The 24278-nt window shown below is 36.5% G+C and overlaps 1 protein-coding gene across 6 annotated transcripts in view; it reads left to right on the top strand.

The window, feature by feature from the left end:
* klhl13 (kelch-like family member 13) overlaps window positions 1-24278 on the top strand; it is a 78182-nt gene that overhangs the window by 37036 nt on the left and 16868 nt on the right. For 3 of the 6 annotated variants that reach the window (XM_065293565.2, XM_065293564.2, XM_065293562.2), the window contains 4 exons: window positions 8478-8549; window positions 13186-13330; window positions 20722-20854; window positions 23271-23467. In XM_065293565.2, the coding sequence (XP_065149637.1) occupies window positions 8478-8549; window positions 13186-13330; window positions 20722-20854; window positions 23271-23467 (547 nt within the window). The remainder of the gene's footprint in view (window positions 1-8477; window positions 8550-13185; window positions 13331-20721; window positions 20855-23270; window positions 23468-24278) is intronic. The other 3 variants (XM_065293568.2, XM_065293567.2, XM_065293566.2) reach the window with 1 other exon arrangement.

Genomic DNA, 24278 nt, shown 5'->3' with positions numbered 1-24278 from the left:
AATTATAGATATAAATTATTTTTAAAATTGATACACACCACATAAATATATTATGTGTGAATAAATATTAGCAAACATTGTGGATTTGTACAATAAAGGATTTTAAACAGAAGAATACTTTTTTATTTGTTTCATGGGATTTGAATATTAATTTGCATTAAATCTTTTGACATTTTTGAGCTGTTATTTCTGTACAATAAGGCTAATGTATTTCCTCTTCTTTTACTTTCGCTTAATCTCTGTCATATACTTAGAATCTGTGTGAATGGGGAAAAATCTGTGCAGTTTGTTTATTTCATAAGGCAGTAATATTTTAAATTTACACTATTTACAACCTGCAGTCACTCGCTCACGTAAACTCGCACACAAATTGAATACATAATGAATTCTGATGGTAAAACGGATGCAGATCTTTGGCAGCAGATGGCTTGTGTTCATCTCCCTCCATGTGTGATAAAAAATAAAATGTAGTTTCTTTGAACCCAATTTAAGGTCAGAACAATTTATAATAGCAGCAGCTGGACACGCGATAACAAATAAAACAACAAAACATGGGCTCTATTGTTGATCTTTACTTTATTAATAGAAGTCGTGCTACAAATACAATGTTAAATAGCAAATCTTTTAATGGCGATATGACAGTAAATCTATTATGGGTCATCTTGGAGGATTTGTTTGAATGTTCTGAGAGCTGTCCTTTAGTACAGAGTGTATTCTCTGGTGTTCAGCCTTAATTAGTATTATATAATCATGTATTTGTGACCCTGTCTGTGAAATCCAGGCTAATGTCTCTTGATGTAATTATGAGATTAGGAGCATCAAAGTTTGAATTCACTTATTGATTTAACTTAAATTTCAGTCTTTGGCCTTACTTGGCAATATTAAAGATGTAAAGATTATGTTTTCTGGTTCAATCATAAAAAAATGTCTAGCAGGGTTTTCACAGACAGGGTCACATTTAAATCAATGAAAGACACCACTATTCAGTTAGATAACTGATGGTACTTGTTTTTCTAACACTTATTGAAAGCAAATGCAAAACATTGTTTGTCAACACAAAGGCTTACATAACAGTATGTAAGTGAAAAGTCTTCACCATTGCACACACACTTCATGACAATTGCATTGAGCACTGTAGGTTATCATTCTTAAGGGGTCTTTATGTAGTGTGACGTGTACTACTTGTTGAATCGTTTCATGAAATACATGGAAAATGTCTGTCTGCAATAATCGGATATTAGTTGGTATTTGTATGACATTTGTGCTGAACTGAACTATTAAGCCCCTGTTTATATGGTTTAAGACATGGGTCTTCAACACGGGATCCGGGGACCCTTGGGGGTCTGTGGTAGTATTAAAGGGGTCCTTAAAATACTGTTTGAATGCAAAATAATATTTTTGGACAAGTTAAAGTAGGTATCAAACTAAAATGGATTAATATGCAGATAACAAAACAAAACTTTAAATCAAAAGCATAAATTACCCACAATATAATGTATTCATTTACATTAAAATATAGTATGCCAAAAATTATAATTTTAGTCTCTTTGTAACTAGCCTGACGTTGTCATACTCACAATTCTAGTCAGAATTTGAGTCTGATACCGCTCCATTGGGCTGTGATTATTGGGGCGTGTTTCACCGAACTACGACAAAAAATCCATATGCAGTCAATTGGATAGACCTACAACCAATCAGAGCAACTGAGTGTTTGACGCATGTTAAGCGATGCTTTGTCGCTTTGTAGCGTTGTCAACAGAACTCAACTGCACGCATGCTGGAAGAAGTAGTTTTATAAATACCGTTATGTTTTGGTTAGCAGATAACAGTCAATAGGTGCCTCCTAGTAATGAGCGGTCAAGCAATTTAATCACGTGAATGTATTTTCCCTAAAGTATGACAACAAAAGCACCTGAACACAACACACTGGTAAATACCAGTTCAAAAATGGAAATTATCATCTTTCCAGCGTGTGAAGGTAGTATAAGTAAGAGTTAGCAAACGTATATCGACACCCACAATGTTTACAACATTTGATTCATATCACTACATTCAATTCAATTCAATTCAATTTTATTTATATAGCGCTTTTCACAAAAGTCAATTGTTTCAAAGCAGCTTTACATAAATAGAAGCAGTGAAAAGCACAGAAAAACGACAGATAGCACAACAAAATACAAAATAAATTTGCTGCGGCTATGACTCAATATTATAAGTGCACGTATTACTAAAGCAACGTCTAGAAGAGGAAGCTAAGTAAAGCCCAAAAAGGCTGCCTCCCCGGGGTGAAAAACCCCCTAGGAGAAAAAAAACCCCCACAAACATTGTGAGTTATTTACAAAGTCATACAGTCAGACCAGAGTCGTATAATAATAGAGTTACGACACTCACATAGACGTCCGTTGTAAGAATGGAATGCGGAAGTAACAGCGTTTCATGTAGTGACCGGTAGTGACGCATAGTTCCAAACGCAGCACTGAAGCCCATTCATTTCAATGGCACCTGCTAGTAAATCGATGAAATTACCGTTTCTCTTTACATTTTCGGACATTTCATTAATATAGTCAACAGTGATATTTTATGAACTCTGCTGTAGGTAATGATTTTCGTTAATAATAACTAGTAAAATTTTTATATTTTAATGAGTTGTGTATAATGTGTGAATAATATAGATTTAATGGTTTAATATTTTATTACTGGTGGCCATCTACTTTATACTTATCTTTTTTATATATTACGAGTAACACTAGGGGGCAACAGCGACAAGCTAAATGCCTTATAAGAAAGTCACACTGCTTACAATGCTGCTATGTGTTTCATTGTGTTTGGTAAGTAATACGAGTGATGTATCATCGAAAATCATGTATGATTATATTAACATTTAATGTGTGTACTATAAATACAATTAAATATTAATTTAGTGTGTTTATGTTATGCTTCACTGTTACAAATAACCGCGTTGGCGATCTTTTTTGTGATTTTAATATAGTAAAAGTGTAGGAATTATGTTTTTAGCAGATTGATAGCCATTTATATAGCCATATTTTGCTACAAAAATAAAAGATAAACTGTGTTGCTGTAGTTGGTATAGATAACCACAGTTATCTTTGGGCCACAATTAACTGTTTATCTTTATTAACTGTTTTACTATATTTACATCACTCCCTAGTAAAAAACCGTTATAAACATAGTAAGTATTGTGATCAATTCACATTACAAGCTAATATTTATCTAAAATAGCTGAAAACCTATGCAAACAGATTGACAGCCCTGCTTGGTTTGGAACTGCAGAACGTTACATGAATCACGTGACCGCACGGCGGCGAGATCAAAGCGTTTCGTAACTGTTATTATACGACTCTGAGTCAGACTATCTCTTACCATTTGTATGTTAAGTAAACTTCATCCACAACGATACCCATTACGTTGGCTTGAAAAACCTCGGAGCCTAGCAGGTCCATTTTTATCCAACAGCCAGGATTCCGGCTTCCGAAAAAGCAACAAATGCTAATTATATCCACTTCGTCGTGCCGAGTTGCATCGCCTTGATACCCATTTCAGTTGCTTCTTTCACTTAGTCCTCCATGAGAATACAGATTCAACACACGCGCTCTTTGGTGACGTGGTTGATTACCTTACTTTTGATCATCTGTCCATCAACGGATAAAGGCGCCCTGACAATTTGATTGGTCCGAACTGTTTTTGTTCGAGCATAGTAGCACCACAATGGAAAAACTACAGACCGAACTTCCCGCCCTCAAATGTTGTGGGCAGGGCTAAGTTCGCCTGGCACCCAGGCTACTTTGGAATGTCACTGTAATAACAAAGTATGTATTATAAATAATAATAAATACAGTCCTTATTTGATATATGTTCTGGGGATCCCTGTTCATCCTCTCTATCCATTAAGGGGCCCCTAGCCTGAAAAAGGTTGAAGACCTCTGGTTTAAGATATTTCAGATATTTAATATTGTCAAGATATTTTTATAGTATGGGTTGGTGTGATGATGTAACCTATTGCCAGCTGTATAAATGTTTAGTAAAATGTGGTATTAGAAGAACAAAAATTTATAAAAATGGCTCCTTACACTCACGGTCATATATCTGCACTTACTTTTGTGTGATATTACTAGTCTGTTACAACCTACAGACTAGCATCATACTTCATCATATGTCCATATCTGAGCACATCAGAGTCAGCTATCCCTATCGTGTGTCATCTCCCTTTCAATCGACACTCAGATGTGCTCATTATACGGGGGATAAATCCACGCAAGCGTGTGTCACTGAGCCGCCAGTCGCCATGTGAGTCACATACACCCTGGCAGAAAATCTGAGGATTTATGAGGAATTTCAATCTGCATTAAAACAATAATAATGAACCCCACATTTCTTCCCACAAATTACACGCTCCTACGTGTATTCTCGCACCAGCTACGCACACACTCCCACACCGAGAAGACAAAAGAGTGAGCGGTGCATTATTCATGTCGTTTTATTTCAGCTGATGAAAATAATTACTAGATGGATAAAATGTGTTTATCCATGTAGAAAAGCAGTCCCACCTCAACAAGACAATATAGATAACTTTTGCTTCTAAACAATGCTTGCTATTGTAAATCCATTACTGTAAAAAGATTTGTGTTACCAAATGTGGGGTGAGTTGACATTATATTGTATGCTAGTTGGCAGCATGACACAGCTGTTGATTAAGCTTAAAATGCATGGAACCCTTTCCCTTATTCAGTCACAAGACTTGATCTCACAACAGTTTAAAACCTGTATGTCTTACATCTGCAGTTTTCTTGTAATAGGTATATACGCTCCCTCCCTCAAGCTTTTTGTCCTAGATTTAAAGTCGTCCTTCACCACAACGTCTTTTCACGAAGAACATTCTAGGGAGGGCAAAGCAAAATGCTGGTTATATTTAGCTGCAAGAACACACTTTATGATATCAAACCAGTCATCTCTTACCTCACCCATTTGTTAATGTTTGATGTATCATCATTATCAGACAAACCTTGACTATATAATGCTCTCTGAGGAAGTAAGTGAACTGATTCTCAGAGATATGATCTGAATCAGGAGACAAGACAGCAGAAGTGTGTGTAAGTTTGTGTGAGTGTGTGTTTGTGTGAGTATTTGTGTGTGAGCTCAAAGCCTAATTAACAGGCAGAGATCTGGTTCAAGAGAGTTGAAAAGGGATGGTGGTTAATCAAAGCTGAACATGTTGAGGTCCGTGTCCATCTGTGTGTGTGTGTGTGGCAACCCAGCTGTTCTCCTGTCTTGTTTATTGGTGTCCTTTCATAATACCAAATTATTAAAGAATGTTATTAATGCTAATGATCTTTTGCTTGAAGAGCATTACTCTCACACACTCATTCTGTGTGATCATCTGCCTTCATTTATTTGCGCGTTAATTGGGTGATTCTCGCGAAATTAGACTTAAGAGGTGTCATGAAACATTTTGATAAATAAAAGTAAACTTCTATCAAAATAAGAAGCATAAAGTTACAAACATCTCTTCATGTATTTTGCACATGATTTCAAATGACATTATACAAACCAATTTTGTAGTTTTTTCCACATTTAAGGGGAAATTTTTCATTATCGCAACGTGTCCATGACTGAATTTGGGTTCTTTGACATGGAAATATTTATAATTAAAAAAATCTAAAAAGTAAACATCTTCAGTGCATGTTATACTATAAACATTTACAGTAAATAAACATGTGGTATTTGGTGATCATTGGTAAATGTAGAGACAATAATAAGGAATATAAGTGAGTCCAAGACCAATTTTCTCATCCTCCGCAACAATTTTCAATCATTGTTTAAAGGTGCTCTCCGTAAGTTGAGAAATTTCTAACCGTTACTGACACCAGTGGCCGTTATAGAAACTGCAGCCAGTCTCATGCTCGTTCTCGGTGGGCACACTCGTACGAGCACGACCACAACAACAAGAGTTGCCGTAGCAACCACAGACAGCTCATTGAGATTCACCAGCATGTTTACAAATGTAAGAAAAGTTACAGTACTGTAAGGTTATTGTTTGACAGACCATATTTTAGCAAAATGTTGCAGTGCTACTTTATATTTTCAACAGAAGTCTACTTCTAAAAGTTTTGTAACACGACACTGTAAAACACACTCCCGACACTCACAATCTTAATGCACTCGTGCTCTGAATAAAGATAATTCATATAAGAAAGTAACTTTTGAAATGGTCCTGTGCTACATGCTATCGTTAGCATTACACCACAAAACAAATGCTATTGTTAGCATTACACCACAAAAACAATAACATAATATATTACAGATGCCCTGTAACTATGTCTTACCTTTGCAGTAAAAAGGAAACCTGCTCAAGGTCTGTTTTCATACCCAGCGCTGACCGAAGCTCCCTCCAAGAATCAAATACCAATCCGATGTTTAATCTTGTCTTTCCCCGACGCCGGTCACGCACTATTTTTGGCTGCACTAGATAAGGATTTTTTTTAAACTTACGAGGAGTTTCCGTGAGTGTCTGGATTGTGCTGGAAGTTGGTTGCTTCTTTCGGTCTACAGAGTCCATTTGAAACATACTAGCGATTGCCGCTGTTTACTAATGACGCCGTACGCGTCTATATGGAACGCCCAGGTAGACGAGCACGCGCATGACGTCACATTTTGAATTTCGTGCCAATTCGGACCCGACTTCTCCACACAGAAAAGAGCCTACAGGCTGATAGAGACAACCGTGGAGGACACTCAAGGTGTCATTCTTTCTATTACATTATGGTTGCCTCATAAATATACAAATGAAAACTCTATCTTAAAATTTTTTTTAAGTAATAACTTACATTCAGCCCCTTTAAGCCCTCAAGGAACTAATATTTTCAAAAAAAAAAAAAATTGTTGGAAGGGACATAATTGACTGTGACACTCAAGATGGCTACCAGGTAAGCAGGTCTTATTTTTTCTCTCCAGATAAAATAAAAAATACTGTCATAGTACCTAGACACTTTTTAGTTGTCATTACCGAAACATGAGTTTGTAAATGCATATATTTAATAGGGCTGGGTATCGATTCAGATGTTCTAGATCGATTCGATTTCGATTCACAAGCTATCGATTCGATTTCCGGGTTTCGGGTCAGTTTTTATACTCGATTCTCAATTCAACTCAATGAATATAGATTTAATAAAAATACTATATTAATAAAAAAGAACAGTGAACAGCAGTTTACAAGTGGTAATTAATAAAAAGAAATTAAAAGCCACAACACTGTCGTCTTGCTTGTGAAATCTAAAATGCTTCCATACCTCTGACTTTTTATGTGAAGGTGGCATCAACGTCGATAAAGCACCTAAAACCACCATTTTAAGCACTGAATGAATGAATGACAGGCTGGCCTCTCGCTTTTTGGTAACATCGTGCAAGGCAAAAAAGAGGGTGACAACTAGTGAAGAAGACTAGTAATTAGATTAATGTTAATCTTACATTCATGTTTTCGGAAATAAATATTAAAGAAAAAATTGATTCTGCTCTTTGAGATTCGATTTTGAATCGACCACGTTTTAAAAAATGATTAATCGAAAAATCAATATTTTTTTGCCCAGCCCTAATATTTAATGTATCATGTTGCGTTAATGATAATTTTAGATAATGATAATCTAAAAAATGGAAATAATTCTATAGGAAATATTTTTGTTAAATCCTCTAAAAAGGTTTAGACCTTAATCTTATATGTGGACAAACAATATGTGGCTTCAAGGGCTTTTTAAAAAATCTGATGCTGGACACCTTTTTTTTTTTTTTTTTTTTTTTTGAGAAAAGCATCACAAGCACAGTACAAGTATGAGAATATTATATAATGAAATGAAGGGAAAAAACAAGAATTAAACACGCATAATAAATACTCATATACAAATGAACATATAAGCATAGTAACATATGCATATACCTATAAACATCTAAATAAATCAGAGAAAAAAAAGAAAAAAGAAAGGGTTGCTGGACACCTTCTAAATCTGGATTTCGTGAGAATCCCTCAATTGTGTCCCATCACTGAACATCAGCCGCATTGTATTTCTGTGTGACATTTCCTTGTGATGGTTAGTGTGAGTGTTGTGTTTCAGTAACAGTGAGTTGTTTGGTTTTTGGATCATTAAACCCATCTTTGTATGGTGGGTGACAGTTGTGAGTCTCATGTCAAGTTTTAATCAAGTCGACCCTTGAGATTCAGTTTTCCAATCACAACGATAATTTTCTAAATTATCTCATTAATTTAGAGGCTCCCCAAAACTAAACTGCTTAATGAGTGAATACCCTTGTGATCTCTCTCTCTCTCTTTCTGTTCTGTTTTTCATAAAGTTATTTGATTGACACACGTCACTCGTGTGTCTGTGCATGCACTCTGTTTTTTCGCGTGTTTGTATGTGTTATCTCAGCTGGCGTGTGTTTAGTGATTCTGTATCTCTCGTTGTTTTTGGCAGCCACCAGCATTCGTTTGTGGTGTGGACCACCCACTCTCTGCTTGCTGCATCGCCAACTTATCACCTGACAGGGTAATGAACCAATCAGCTGCCTGTGCTTGTGTCATGTGACTGTCAGTTTAGTTTACTCATTTTTACTATAGATACCTCTCTACGTCTGGTAGTGATCCTTGAAAAGTCTGTCCTCTCCTTTCCACCGAACCTCAGTATTTTTTAAATCGCCTGGTTTATTTATCGTTATGTTATTTTGATGCGTATGTCACAATGCATTACATACGATTCATATAATCTCACATCATTAAAGGCGGAGTGCACGATTTCTGAAAAACGCTTTGGAAAAGGCTGACTACCAAAACACACTTGTAGCCAGATAGCAGTAAGGGGCGTGTCTACCAAACAACATCGTTGCCTGGGTTGCGTATGTGTGGGGTGGGTCTATCAAAAGAAGGGCAAGATTATATTGGGGTAGGGGCGTGTTTGTTTAGGTGATTTCAAATGTCAACATTGGCTTTCAGAGATCATGGACCCTGCCTTTAATATACACTATTCAACATTTAAAGGGCATCTAAAAAGTTCATCAAAGAATGGGTATTGTAAAAACTTTTATAAAAGGTTTTGATCCACTTCAAATGTTGACTAGTGTGTGTGTATATATATTCATTTAACGCTCATAAGTAAAGCCCAATACTGTGGTGTTTGTTTTGGTTTTGTTCTCTTGTACCTTGAGGTTATGTTACAGCAGTCAATGATTGATCCTCAAACTCTGTGTTCTCATGGCATTCATCCAGGGCAGTGGGTCACTTTGTAAACCCAGAGAGACTGGTTGGATATCACTATTAAAGCCATAAAAGTTGATGCTGCAAAAGAAAGTCTCAGAGCTGTGAAATAGACGTCATTGTGCTGTGTTGACCTAATTTCATTTGAGTTTATTTGAAGTCATGTATACATGTTGTGCTCAACTAATCTAAAGGTACCATCCTTGCTTTGCCTCGAGGTAACCTAAGTGCTTTAATTTGCATTTATTTATTTATAAAGCTGGGTAAAAAATATAGATTCTCGGATTGTAATTGATCTTTAATAAAAAGTAAGATAGATTAATAATTAAAAACTTATTTTAAAATGCCTCGACTAGCCTTGTAAATGCAGTCTGTTGTGTAAATGCGAACAATTCAGGATCCATACATTACAGGTCTTAGGAGGCAGCCACATAATAATGGTAACGATAAATATAACAAAAAAATGTTTTTAAAAATTGTTTTTATATATAAGAGAATACAGGGACAATACATATTAATAGACATTTAAGCCAATATGCCAGAGTTAGCCAAATGGCGCGAAACGTTGTGCTGCGTGTTGTGGACATCTGTTACAGCATATTTACATATTCAGTGATATGTAAACAATTGCAAAAGTTTTTATTACAAGAAATATGCAATATTAGAAGCAAGTGATTTGCGCAGGTGAATTAGCTTAAAGTTATTGTTATCGTCCGGTGATGAGGACGCAAATATAGTTATCGTTATAGTTATAGTTATCGTTATAGCTAACGTTATAGTTAACGTTATAATGTGGACGGTCCTTTAAAGTGACAGCACAGCAAATAAATTCCATGTCTGAAAAACCAAAATGTTTAATGAAATCAAATCAAAATTGGTCTGAATCAAAATCGATTCAAATCTAAATGCCAGATTGGTCGCAATACCCAGCCCTTTTCATTTAGCAGATGCTTTTATCCTAAGCAACTGTAACATGAAAAAAGCATTAAACATTTTGCAGGGGGCTTAATGTAGGTATTTGTTGATTTTTCATCTTTTACATATTAGATCACGTCTGGTCTTATGGATGGATTGCATTTATATAGTGCTTTCACAGACCAATGGCTTACAAAGCGCTTTACAAATTTTGCCTCACATTCACTCCCTCATTCATACACCGACGGCTTGCTCAAGGACACCTGGTCAGGTGGAATCGGGATTGAACCACCAACCTTCCGATTTGTAGACAACCTACATGAACCACTGAGCCACTGCCTCCCCTTATCAGAATCTAGGTCTACTACATGCTGTCTGACAAAGCATAGCCGAGATGGCATTTGAGGTTTCTCTTTGTCTTTTCAGTTGCATTTGTCACTTTCCTACAGTATAAATTTATGATTGGTGAAGCACCCTTGGAAGACAATTGTTGGATTCACGGCCTCTACAATCTCATCCAGTAATGTTTAACTCCTTCAGATTTGTCATTGGTCTCTTGTTGGCCTTCCTCCCTCAACAGTCGTTGTCTTGCACAGTCTTGCTCGTGGTAGATTTACAGCTGTGCAATACTCATTCTGTTTCTTGTCAATGTAACAGCACTCGAAGGTACATTCAGTGACTTGAAAATCTTTGCGTATCTGTCCCCTGCCTTCTTCTTTTCAATTACTTTGTCGCAGAGCCGCTTGGAGGATTTTTTTTCATCCGAGTTTATGTTTAGCCACACAATAGTAACTCAACAGAAGCTGAATCTGTCTGTGTACTACAATCAATTTAGGATCCAAACTGAAGAATATATTTTATAATGTCTAAGTTTGTGTTTGTCTGTGCATGTGAATTATTAATGTGGCTGAATTGATGCTGTGTTGACTACTATTTTAGAAGGTCAGTGGTGGGGCGATTGCAAAAACAAATTCAGATGCATTTTCTGGCAGTGTTGTCGTTTGAATAATGGCTTGTTAGTTAGGAACAGTCCCTCTCGAACAACCAAATTAGGTTGAGCTTTAGTTGCTGTTTGGTTGGTGTGGTAGGAATGTAAGTTTGTTTTTTATTTATAGATTTCTATAGAACTTAAGGTGGAAAGAGAAGAGCTGTTTGTATTCTCACACTCTAAGAATGGATGTCTTGATTTTTTACAAAAAAAATCAACACATGTTATTTAACACATTTGGTGTTGATTTTGTGTTTAAATAATAAAAGGGATATCACACAATTTGTTAAAACAACACTAAAGGTGGTGTTCTAATAAAAAAGAGATTTTTAACTAGACACAGAATGTTTTGTTTTAACACAACCATTTTAAGAGTTCAGTGATGGCTTTTTTGTGTAAACTGTTTTGACTGTTTGTTTTTTTACCATTAGACATGGGATAGGCTACATTTTATTTACCCTATGACTGATCTGTGTAACATTGTGTTCAACCTGAACATTTAGGGGTGTTTCCCGGACAGGGATTAAACTAGCCCTAGACTAAAAAAAAATTAAGAGCTGTCCAAACTGAAAACAACTTGCACTGACATATCTTAAAATACATCAGTGCTGTATGTTGTGCATCAAAATGCACACAGGTGATGTTTTTAGTAAGGCATGTTTGTTAAAACTAGTAATATTTCTTAATTAAACTAAGGCCTAGTCCTGGTTTAAGATAATTTCCCCATAGTCATGCATGTGCAATTGTGCAGTATGTTTTTTTTTTTTTTTTTTTTTTGCTGTATTAAAGAGGGTTTATAGGCTGTACTTAAATCAGATTTTCAGAATCTTTGCAATTTAGCATATTTAATGTCTACACTCTGTTCTTCAGTGGATGTCATGTCCCCGCAACCAACTAAGCCATCATGCCTTGTGGAATATAAGAATATTATTGAGGTTATTTGACGAAAATAGCTTCATCTGAATAAGTAAATAAATATGCCAGGATCAATTTTAGCCTGCTTTCAGTCAAGTTTTTCTTTTCAGCTTTTGCTACAAGATGCAGCTATTACAGATATTCTCACTTACATCCACAAACCATAGGTTGTCTATAGACTGTTTCATCAGCAACAACATAAACAAATTACTTTTGTTAACTTAACAAAAGATTTCTGCCAAGAATCAATAACAACCAAGTCCTTTTAAAATAGATAATGCTGATAACAAGCAAAATAATTAACAAGTAAGTTACCTTAGTTCAAATCATTGCTAAAGCGTATCAACTAATGCACTGAGCTAACTTTACTGTGTTTATTAAAGGGCACAGAGAATGAAAAACCATTTTTACCTTGTCTTTGTTGAATAATGGTAGTCTACCCGCGTTCACAAACATACAAAAAGTGCTAGACATGCTAAACATCTCAGTCTCTTAATAATTCCTCTTTTAGAAATGTCAGCCAGAAAACGGCCCAATCTGAAAAACTGATGCTTATGACATCACAGGCATCTAACTGCCCCTCCACTTTAAAATAATTGGCTACATTTTTTGAGCGGCAGCAAAGTCAGCCAATCAGTAATGAGATTGCAAGTTAAGCCAGTAGGGGGAGCCAAATAGGTGCAAAACCACTTGTTTAAAATTCCCACCCTAATAGAGCTATCTGAGAGAGGCTAACAGACCCAAACAAAAAATTTTTGTCTACATGTCACATCACAGAACAAGGATAAATACTCTGTTCAATCATTCTATGTCACCTTTAAAGTATACATTGTTAGCTACAGATCTTTGAATTCTTGCTTGGCTGCCAAACCTCTCTTCCTACAGCTGTGATCTATGCTTTAGGAAACCAAAACTTTTTTATTTTCAACAAGGTATATGTTCCAGAGGTCAGTTTAACGTCTAGTCCAATAAACAAGCACAGACCGGAAGCCAGACGCATAACTGTGACAGCGCGTGTGTGTCATGAAACAGTTTATACTTCTCTGTCAGAGTTTTGTTTTGAATATTAACCACTCCTGTCTCTTTCTCTCATTTTTCTTTCTCTAATGGACAGATCACTGGTGGAGGATGATGATGCTCAGATGATGAAGGTGTCACTAGGATGCAGTGAAATGGGGCTCTCCTCCCACTTGCAGGCCTCAAAAACAGGAAACACACGCTTCTTTACCAGCAACACACATAGCTCTGTGGTACTACAGGTCAGTGTGTATATGAACTTTTAATATTGTGTGTGTTATTGAATGTTTCTTATCAAACTGTGGTTGGCATGTTGGGTGTCTGCCTGCATGGCATCATGCCACAGATGAAAGTTTGTGTGTTTGTTAGAGACTGTGAAGGTCATCGCTGCTGTTACTGGCAGTATGTTTTTTGTTCACACATATAAAAAACACCATCATCGTTGTTATCAGTGGTGGGTAGGTTATATTGAGAAGATTCATTAGCACCTATCTGCAGGTCACTGATGGGTGAGCGTGTGAAATTTTAATTGGAATTTGTCGTTGCGGACAGATCAATAAGTGAAGGTCACCTGCTAGCCAGTGTTTATGTGCGTGTCAGTGAGGTTACTGTGATGCCATTCTAAGATGATCATTTGAATATGGGAATATAAGAAGAAAGTAGATTCTGTAGCTGATCTGCAATGCTTGGGGCTTGCAATGCCAAAGTTATGGTTCAAATCCTATTGAAAATGGATACTATAAAATAATTAATTGTAAATGTACAAAACGTTAGTGCCACAATGCACGAATAAAGTTGTTGACATGTAATAGTGTGAAAATATGGATAGTACAAAGGAGAGAGTGGGACATTTAATATAAAGAGAATAATTAAAAGTGCAATAAAGCCACGAGAAAAATTAATTTAGTAATTTCTTTGTTTTTGTCATTGGTAAACAAAAACACTAATGATGAAACACTAGGAAAACAACTAGATATGTGTGAAAACATTAAAACAATGCATTAGGGTAAATGCAGCCTTATAGACCTGCAGCTGTTTTAATAGTAATTAAAGATGCAATGTGGGACGTTTAGAAGGATCTCTTGACAGAAATAAAATATACACAACTACATTTTCAGTGGTGTATAAAAACCTTACAAAATGAACTGTATTGTTTTAATTAACTTAGCATGAGCTGTTTTTTTTCTACATACACTGCGGTTCCCCTTACATCGAAGTCGCCATTTTGTCATGTTTCCCTAAACGGACGCGTTTTGTTACTACGTTGTCTCAGATGATGATGTGTTTGTCCTGTGGCTTCACTATGGGTTTTGAAAAAGAGGGGTGAGCTGTGGACCGAGCCTTTGGTTGCAATTTCACCCCTAAATGTCGCTAAAAGTCCCACAACTAATTAACAAAAGATGAATAAATTACTTTAGTAGCCTTACTAAAGCTTACTCATATTGGATAATCTGTAACAAAGGCAGATCTAGGGAACATCAGTTTGCGCCGTTCTGCATTGCGATATTACTGATGCAGATATTGCACACTTTACTTTTGATGTCCGTCTTTGTTTTGTAGGTGTTGCCTAGCCTCTTCTGTTGAAAGGGTGTTTTTATTTGTTTTGTGGGTGTTTTCAGTCGTCTGAGCAGAGACAACTTTCTGGAGTGAGTTTGTTTACATGGGATGAAAGTGTGTATACATGCACACCCAGATATACACACACATTGCGTTATCCGTCAATGCCATTGACGATGGTCTTGGTGACAAGGTCATACTATCGATTGCCATCACAATGACATTGATGGCTGTCATCCATCACCAGCCTCATGATTGGAATCCTGGCTAAAAGAATTTACAGCAGTGATGGGAAATAGATTTTATTTGAAGTTCACATACACTGCAGTTAATTAAGATTTTTAATTATAACATTATGTTGTGTTTCTTGATGCATGAAGAAAATGTATGGATGTTTCACAGCATATTAAACAAAGATCATAGAAATGTTTATATTAAACTCTTAGGCTATTTTCATTCAGTTTGACCTGAGCAGATTTCGATTGTGCTCTCCGGTCCCCCATGTCATACTTTTCATACAGATCACTGTGACTACTAACCGCAGCTGTTTACCAGGGTAGTAAAGTATCCTGTGTGCTAGCATTCCATTTTTAAGCAACTTTATTTTCAATTTAAATCACTCACATGGTAAATGTATTCTGAAGCACAACAGCCTCCATCTCTCCCAATATCACTGACTGGTAGAAAATTGGTTTGATTGATGTGTTTTATTGGATGTTTATCCTCTGTTTCCTGACCAAAAAGGAGCACCGTTCACATGCAAACAAGCATGAAAGGTTTTAGCTGATGATGGAGATTTGTGTGCATGTGTGTGTGCGTGTTATGTTTCATGTGCTGTCCATTTATTCTTTATAAAGAAGCTTCATAAATATGCTGATATATCAAAAACTAACCAGTCATTTTTATTATTACATCTTCTATCGTTTATTATATTTTTCAATTATATAGTGTTATAATGAACACTACATTAGGAATGGAAGTAAAGCATTTAGCAAACGCACTAGCTGTCCCAATTCAAGGACTGCAACTTACTAAGAATCCAACCTTAAATGGCGAACACTCTGTCTTTAACTCTTTCGCCGCCAGCATTTTTCATGATTTTCACAAAAGTTTAATGCCTTCCAGAAAATGCTCCTTTTTAAATATATAAACATACAATATATGAAATAAAAGAACTGACCCTCTGCTTTCAAACAAAAAAATCAGTTTCATCCTACCTTCTGTTTTTATCACCTCTCAAATATGTGTAGGTTTCATCAAAAACACAAAATTTTGAGCAAAAAGCTGAGATAATTCCATTTTTGTAAAGGACTTTTGATAGAGATCAGATGCAGAGCGATCTTTAAAACATACACAGACATACTGTTTGCCCTAGGGCAATATTTCTGGTTTTTATAAGTTGCGGAAGAATAATAGCGGTATTGCAGATTGACGAGATAACTCGTCAATGGCGGCGAAAGAGTTGAAGGTGGCAGCCTCCAAAGTCCGCGAAGAGAACTGAAATGAGACTAAAATAAATATGGAACCAGAAAAATATTAATTTATTTTAGAAAATATGGCACATTGATGTAGATTAAACTAACCAATAGTATATCAAATTAACCAACCTTAGAAAATTCATAACGTAAACAGAATAATATTAATACAAAACATAACGTAACGTAACAGGGACAAGAAACTTACTAAATACACACTTTAATTTAATAAAGCTTGACATTTTTTTATTTAATAATATCCAGCCGTTATATTCAGCCGTTACAGGCCCGCAATGAATCTTGGGATAGCCTAGGCTGTAAAGAATCCATTTGTTCTATCCTTAACCACGCATAGAAATAATGACGTATAAATAATGTATTAATGACGCATTTAAGCCTTCATTTTAAGCATCCTTCGAATTGGGATGGCCTTACTAGTCAAAAAGTTTGGTTCTCCTGAATTGCTTGTAGGTGTTAAAAAGTAGAGAGATATGCTTCAAACAGATGTTTACCGCGAGCATCTCATTAGTGTGGCTGTTGATGAAGTGCACATTGTTGTTCGATGGTGAGTAATGTTGTTTATTTAGATGCTATTCGGTTGCGGCTTGTTATTGTGGGGAGTCCGAAACAAGACAACAAACTGTGATTGGTTGTTTGACATGTCGGTCAAACAGCCTCGTGGGCGGGCTTTGTCCAGAAAAAGCAGCGAAAAACACCAGACCTTCAGCTACGCGAGACTAGACCCATACAGTGATTATAGATGTTGATGTCTAGTTGTGTACTCTTACATTATTTTTGAACAAGAAATGATTTGAGATGAAAATGCTGAGTGTTAGCATTGGCATCTTTAGTTAAGCTTATAGTTTTAGATTCTGCATCAGACGTTGATCTGGTGAGGACTGTAAAGATGGCCAGTTGGCAGTGTTGTGTTTATCGTAGCATGACTGTGAAAGTGCAGCCCAGAGGGTGTAGTACACCATTGGTTGCTTGGGGCTTACGTGTAATTTTAGTAGGTGAATCAGAGATTGGATTGTGGCTTAATTCTTGTCCTATCACATGTTTGGCATTTGTTTTTGCACATGCTGATAGATTGAGTGCAGGAGACCTCCGCAGAAGTGACTATGCTTGTGACAGCTAAATGCTTGAAAATGTACTAATACAGTGGCAGCTGGTCAATAGAGGGTGCAGGTCTGTTGCATGTAACTAAATGAAGAATATTTAATTTGGTTTTATTTTTATCCAATGATTGATGTGTTACTTTCAAAAAAGTTTAATTATTTTATTGGTTTGAAATTATTGGTTTCTCTTATTAAAGCTCCACTGTGTAGGATCTACTCCCATCTAGCGGTGAAAGTCTATATGACAAGCAACTGAATATTACTTTCTAGCCCCCCCCCCCCCCCATTCGGAACGCGTTTTAACTCGTACGGTGGCCCGGCCGTGTCATGCCAAGGTTAACATGGCTTCCAGTAGCTACAAAGCAAAAGCAATGAGAAAAAAATGAACAATTTGCAATGTCCTTTGCCTGTGATCCATCAAAGCACACAGATTTATGTTTAACATGAAAAAAGTATGATTGTCATGATATGTCCGCTTAAAATCACATACAAAAAGCAACCATGACGGGTTTAAATGGATGCGAACTAATATTATGTCAAAGTACAATGCTTATGTTTTAAGTAAACGTTACATGTCCGTGTATATGTAAGAGCTTTCTCTCATATTGGTGAAAAAAGATCGCGCAACTTTCACAAGCTTGTAAAATGAAATGAAAGACGCGCAGATCAGACGCTTTTATCAGAGTATTATGTCAGACATTATGTCAGAGTACAATGCTTATGTTTTAAGTAAACATGTTACATGTCCGTGTATATGTAAGAGCTTTCTCTCATATTGGTGAAAAAAGGTCGCGCAACTTTCACACGCTTGTAAAATGAAACGAAAGACGCGCAGATCAGACGCTTTTATCAGAGCATTATGTCAGACATTATGTCAGAGTACAATGCTTATGTTTTAAGTAAACGTTACATGTCCGTGTATATGTAAGAGCTTTCTCTCATATTGGTGAAAAAAGATCGCGCAACTTTCACACGCTTGTAAAATGAAACGAAAGACGCGCAGATCAGACGCTTTTAGCAGAGCATTATGTCAGAGTACAATGCTTATGTTTTAAGTAAACGTTACATGTCCGTGTATATGTAAGAGCTTTCTCTCATATTGGTGAAAAAAGATCGCGCAACTTTCACACGCTTGTAAAATGAAACGAAAGACGCGCAGATCAGACGCTTTTAGCAGAGCATTATGTCAGAGTACAATGCTTATGTTTTAAGTAAACGTTACATGTCCGTGTATATGTAAGAGCTTTCTCTCATATTGGTGAAAAAAGGTCGCGCAACTTTCACACGCTTGTAAAATGAAACGAAAGACGCGCAGATCAGACGCTTTTATCAATGAAAAGCTAAAAATAGGGCTGTCACCGTGTGTTTGTGCTAGAGGTCAGAAAAGATGAAAAACATTTATCTCAGTACCTCAGATTACATAAATGGGCGGAGAGACGGCGTGTGGCTGTTCGAACACATTAAACCACATGCATGTTTACACTAACAAGTGTTATGCATAATCATGCTAAAGTTAGCCAAGGAACTATAAAACTTCAAGTTTACAACATGGACTGTATAGATGTAAACGAATATGCTGAATTACCTGTGGAGAAGATATAAAGTGCAACTTCAGTGTCCCTTGAGCCCCATCTTGGAAAACTAACTCCAATAGTGACTTTGGTCTTGATGTTTTTCCTGTCACGTTGTCGTTTAAAATCCCCGTTTCCCTTCCTTGGCGATTTGTTTTAATGTCATCGAGAATATGTCTTCAACAGGCTTTCAAATCAAAGCATTAGATCGCAGGTTCATGACGGTGTGCGGCTGTTGTAAAATCCGAAGGATTCAGCTACGCAGGTCACAGGCCGGATACGTCATCAAGCCTGGTTTATTTAAATCAACTGAGCATTACATTCCCAAGTCATACGCATATTACATCAATTTACAATTAACTAAGAATAATTGTATAATAGCTTTATAATTGTTAATATTCTGAAATAAGACTGTCTTGATGACGTATACCGCCTACACATGCAACCTCCGGAGGCTTCAGCTATCGGCCAGCTGTGAGTGTAGAGTGAAAGCGCGAAAGGCGGAGCTTGAATTTCAGGAATGTCCCTCGTCGGCGAATGTATTTCAAAGATGGAGGCACAACATGGATTCAGCCAGAGAGCGCTTTGACGGTATGCATTTTAAATAGCAGATTCTACACTTACGAGAATACTTTGATTAGTGGGGTGGAAGTAATTACACATGAATGAGCACATACTTTTGAAAGAAAACATGGGTTTTTGTTAAGAATTAACTCAATAAAGTACACAGTAGAGCTTTAAATTAATGAAACTAAATAGTCTAATAATAATTCAATTATACAATCACTTTTTAAAAATATTTTTTAAGTAATTTTCGGTTTTCTATCAAGTGCATTCAGAGTTTTCATTATTCGTTTCGACCCAGATTTTCATTTCGGTACATCACTATTGATAGCATATTAAAGAGCAAAGCACCTATCGTCCTTTTTCACGATTTTACATTTCCTTTGGTGTGTAAGTGTGTTTAAGTACAAACCCCACAGTAAACGAAGACGCGAGTTATTGTTTCCATCATAAATCTTTTTTCTTGGACTACAACAAACACAAGGACTGTAGTCAACAGTTTACTTCTGTGCCTGTTGACATGGACAAGACCGACATTATCATCTCATTATCATACGTCAAAACTAATGATGTGAATAAGTTTTATGTTTAGTGGTATATTAGTGTCATTATGTTTGTGGAACGCTTGATTTTGATTTGCCAGTGGGGACATAATTTAACCAAAAGCATTTTCGTCTTGTTTTTTAACTTCTTTAAAGGCATCTTGGCTTTAAGCTGATAGAAAATGGTTTTGCCTTCAAGAAGTTTTTCCTTTCTTCCAAATAGGCTAATAGTATATATCAAATTCATATTTCATGCACATGCATTTACTCATGTGGCAAGTAGCCATGTAATTAATAGGATAATGTACAGCCAGCCGATTGTTATCGCAAATAAATCCCTTTAGGGTGATACAAGATCTTGATACAAGACTTCGCTTTGTGTTTTATTCTGCGATAACAACCATCTGTCTGTACGTTATCCCTTAAATAAAAGCCATTGTGTCTAAAAGAGGTCCTTACTAATCTAGCTTTAAAAGTCTTTGTTCATGTGAGAGGGTGGACGTTTGGCTCTGTCCTGTTAATTATGTCTCATCTCCTCCGTGGGAGCTCATTTCTTCTGCAATCCCCTCACACAACTGACCTGATGTTCATTAATTAACCCCACAATCTTTTATTCAAAAAATGGCACTCATGGGACAAATGGTAATGATATTGCTTCTTAACATTCACACCGTTTTCACGGGCCCCATAATAACAGATGCTTAAGAGCACTTTGTTCATTCTTATTTCCTTTTCTCAGTGAATTCATTAGATGTATTACGGAAATGCTTGTCATCTCTCTCATTCTCTCTTTCTTTGTTTTGCAGGGATTTGATCAGTTGAGAATAGAGGGCCTGCTGTGTGATGTCACTTTGGTAGCAGGAGACGGAGATGAGGCGTTTCCTGTTCACCGAGCCATGATGGCCTCCTCCAGCGACTACTTTAAAGCCATGTTTACAGGTGAGCGTGAGAACTAGGAGGAATAGGATAACAAAGGAGTAGATGAAGTAGGGCTGAGAGGTATCAAAATAGCTTCAGGAAAGACGCGGCACTAGGTGGACATCTTTGCAACTCCTCCAGGCAGTTTTTTCAGTCATGCAAGACTAAGGTTCTGTCTACTTAAATGGGGAAAGCAAGATATTTCTAAAATTGCATGCTAAAATTAACATTAAAGGGACACTTCACCCATTTGCATTAACCTGTGTATAGTTAGAAACCCAGTCATGTTTTTGAATGGTCGTGCATCATTCCCTCTGTTTCCCCTGAGACAGGAGAAATTTGATTTTCAGTGTTGCACTTCCTTCTTTCAATGATGTAAGAATCATTATTTGGGAAACCAAATTCGAAATTTATGTTACATTTCGACTACAAATATGATCCACTTTTAATAAAGATTCATCTTTCCACGGGTAAAATGCTCCTTTAAGCAATATATTTCTAACTAGCAATTAAACATCAGCCGTAACATTACATTTGCTTCTTAACTCTTTCTCCGCCAGCGTTTTTTTTGTTTTTTTGTCTAAGTTGCAAGCCAGCGACAGCAGTTTTCATGATTTTCACAGAAAATTACACCCTCTGCTTTCAAAAAAAAAAAAAAAAAAACAAAACGTTTTATCCTACCTACATTATTTCTCTTTTATCACCTCTCAAATATGGTTAGGTTTCTTCAAAAACAACAAATTTTGTGCAAAAAGCTGAGATAATTCCATTTTTGTGAAAGAGAGATCAGATTCAGAGCGATCCTCAAAACATACACGGACATACAGCTGTTTGTCCTAGGGCGATACCTCAGGGTTTTATACGCTGCGGAAGAGCGCCTCCTGGTGGATAATAGCGGTATTACGGATTGCCGGTAATACTCGTCATTGGCAGGGAAGCATTTTCTCTTAATTGCGTGGAAAGAGTTAAGCTTTAATTGTGCTAAAATAAACAAAACCTTTTTTCGATGTTGTTTCAGCTACTCTGCTTTCACACAGGTTGGCAAGAGCTTCACATAAATCTTTATAGAGCCCCTCCCCCAGAAAATTCTCATTCTTTATCAATGATTGCATTGTTCCCTATTAATAATAATAGGACTTATCAATTTGATCATATCTCGTATTTTTGTCTATATTCACCTAAATTCATATCTCCTGTAATTTAAGAATGAATGGCGATGAAAAAATACGATTCAAAGTCCTCTCTGTTTGAAAATATACAAATGTACAACATGCACGCTTCTTACAATGTACATTTCTGGCAGGGCTTCTGTTGCAATAGAGGGTCATATCAGATCGGATCAATATAGATGGTATTGTCTCACCCTGTATACCACTAGGGGGGAAATACCAATATATTACCAAAACTTGATATACTTGATATATATGCTCAGCCCTAAGATGAGGTAAGACATGTCAGTCTCATTTAGTCACACAAGACCTTCTCTCATAGCTCAGAATTTTCCAGATTCTTCCTCCTATTCACTTTCTCTCCTACTTAGTGTCTCTCTTTCTATCCCTCTCTCTCAGAGGTATCCCACTGTTTCTCAGGAAAGAAAGAACAAAGCAGGAAGGGTGGAGAAAGTAGCAAGCAAGGGATTTGCTTGGGGTTATTTGGAAAGCTTGTTCAAAGATAATCTGTTATATGGAAAAGACATTTCATTATTTCACTGCAGCTATTCCCTTAATGATTATGCCATTTAATACAGCACGCTACCAAACCCGGGAAGAATTTATTAAAAAAAATCCTTGAAAAGGAAATGCACAACTATTAAGAGAGCCCTAAAACAATTCTGAGAGAAGTTGGATTGTGTGTGGCTTTAATATGTAGCTATAAAATGTGCTTTTCTGTCTGTATCTCAACAATTGCTGTTCATTTTAGAATAGATCGGTAATACAAAAATCTTACTCAAAGCCCGTTCGGAGTCACAGTTCAGATATGTGTCATGAGCATTTCAGCACGGCAAGACTTCCATAATTGCAGTCTCCATTGTGTTCCATTTATCCTTTGCTCTCTATTTCCTCCCTCACTCTCTCATCCCTTCTCTCTTCCTCTGTCGCTGAATAGTAGAGAAATCACATCTGAATTAATGAAAATGGTTTGATTTATTTCAGACGTGTCTCTTGAATAAATGCCTCATTATAATGGTAAAGAGAATTGGTGACAGCTTGCCGTAAGACTCACTTATCTCCTCGCTTTTTTGTCTCATTCTCCTTATTGTTTCTGTCACCCTACCCTCTCTTTCTTTGATGCTCTCTTTCAAGACACTTTTTGTGCAAATCCCTCTTTTTTCATCTGCGTATTTTAAATACGTTTTGCTTTATTTCTTCTCTACGATTCCTCTTGCTTTCATCTTCTCCCTCTGTCATCTCTTCACTGCTTTTTTTTCTCTCCTCAGGTGGAATGAAAGAGCAGGATTTGATGTGTATAAAGCTGCATGGTGTAAATCGAATAGGGCTAAAGAAGATTATAGACTTCATTTACACCGCCAAACTCTCTCTCAACATGGAGAACCTGCAGGACACCCTAGAGGCTGCTAGCTTTCTCCAGATTCTGCCTGTCCTTGACTTCTGCAAAGTCTTTCTCATTTCTGGGGTACGTCACTGATAAAACTCACACACACACACACACACACACACACACATTTTTTGAGTAGGTCTGCGTAGAAATACTTATTTTATTATTAAGATCCTGATTTAAATGATTCAGTATTGATTCTGAAAACTCCATGATCAATCTCTTAATTTTTATCTATAATAAATTACAGGAAGAGTATTAGAATTAAAATCTGAATTAAGAGTTTCGAAGTAAAATCTTGACTGTCAGCGATTTTAATCAACAAAAGTGATAGCTATTTCTTTAGTATTTGTATTGTGTGGTAGCCATTTTATAAAAACATGTACTCAAGGCTAGCGCTGTATTGTAAATAAGTCACGGCTGCCTCTCATACGTCGTTCCTATTAACGCTCTTCAGCTGTGACTTATTCCATGAAACCACACAGTCTCAAGTACCTTATTGCTTACACAGAACACAATAAATGTGTTATCTGCACTACAGTGCATTTGCTCAGTGTCCAGCCATTGCTTTCTGAAATGGAATAAGACGACAAAGACGATGTGCGCAGTATTGTTTAGACATTTTTTTCCATCTCTGAACTTGTTTAAACTTTAAAGTCCTCCAAACACAGGTTCTGTGCAGTAACATCACAACTTCCTAGTAAACAGTAATTAATGAGCTGTAATATTTTAAATACCGTATTTTCCAGGTTATAAGTCACTCCGGAATATAAGTTGCATCAGTCAAAAATGCGTTTTGAAGCGGAAAAACATATATAAGTCGCTCTGGACTACATCGTGTTTATTTAGAAAATGATTTCACAAAATCCAAGCCCAAGAACAGACATTT

Source organism: Paramisgurnus dabryanus, chromosome 5, assembly GCF_030506205.2.
Source record: "Paramisgurnus dabryanus chromosome 5, PD_genome_1.1, whole genome shotgun sequence".
Classification (NCBI taxonomy): Eukaryota; Metazoa; Chordata; class Actinopteri; order Cypriniformes; family Cobitidae; genus Paramisgurnus; species Paramisgurnus dabryanus.
This window is presented reverse-complemented; position numbering and strand designations above follow the sequence as displayed.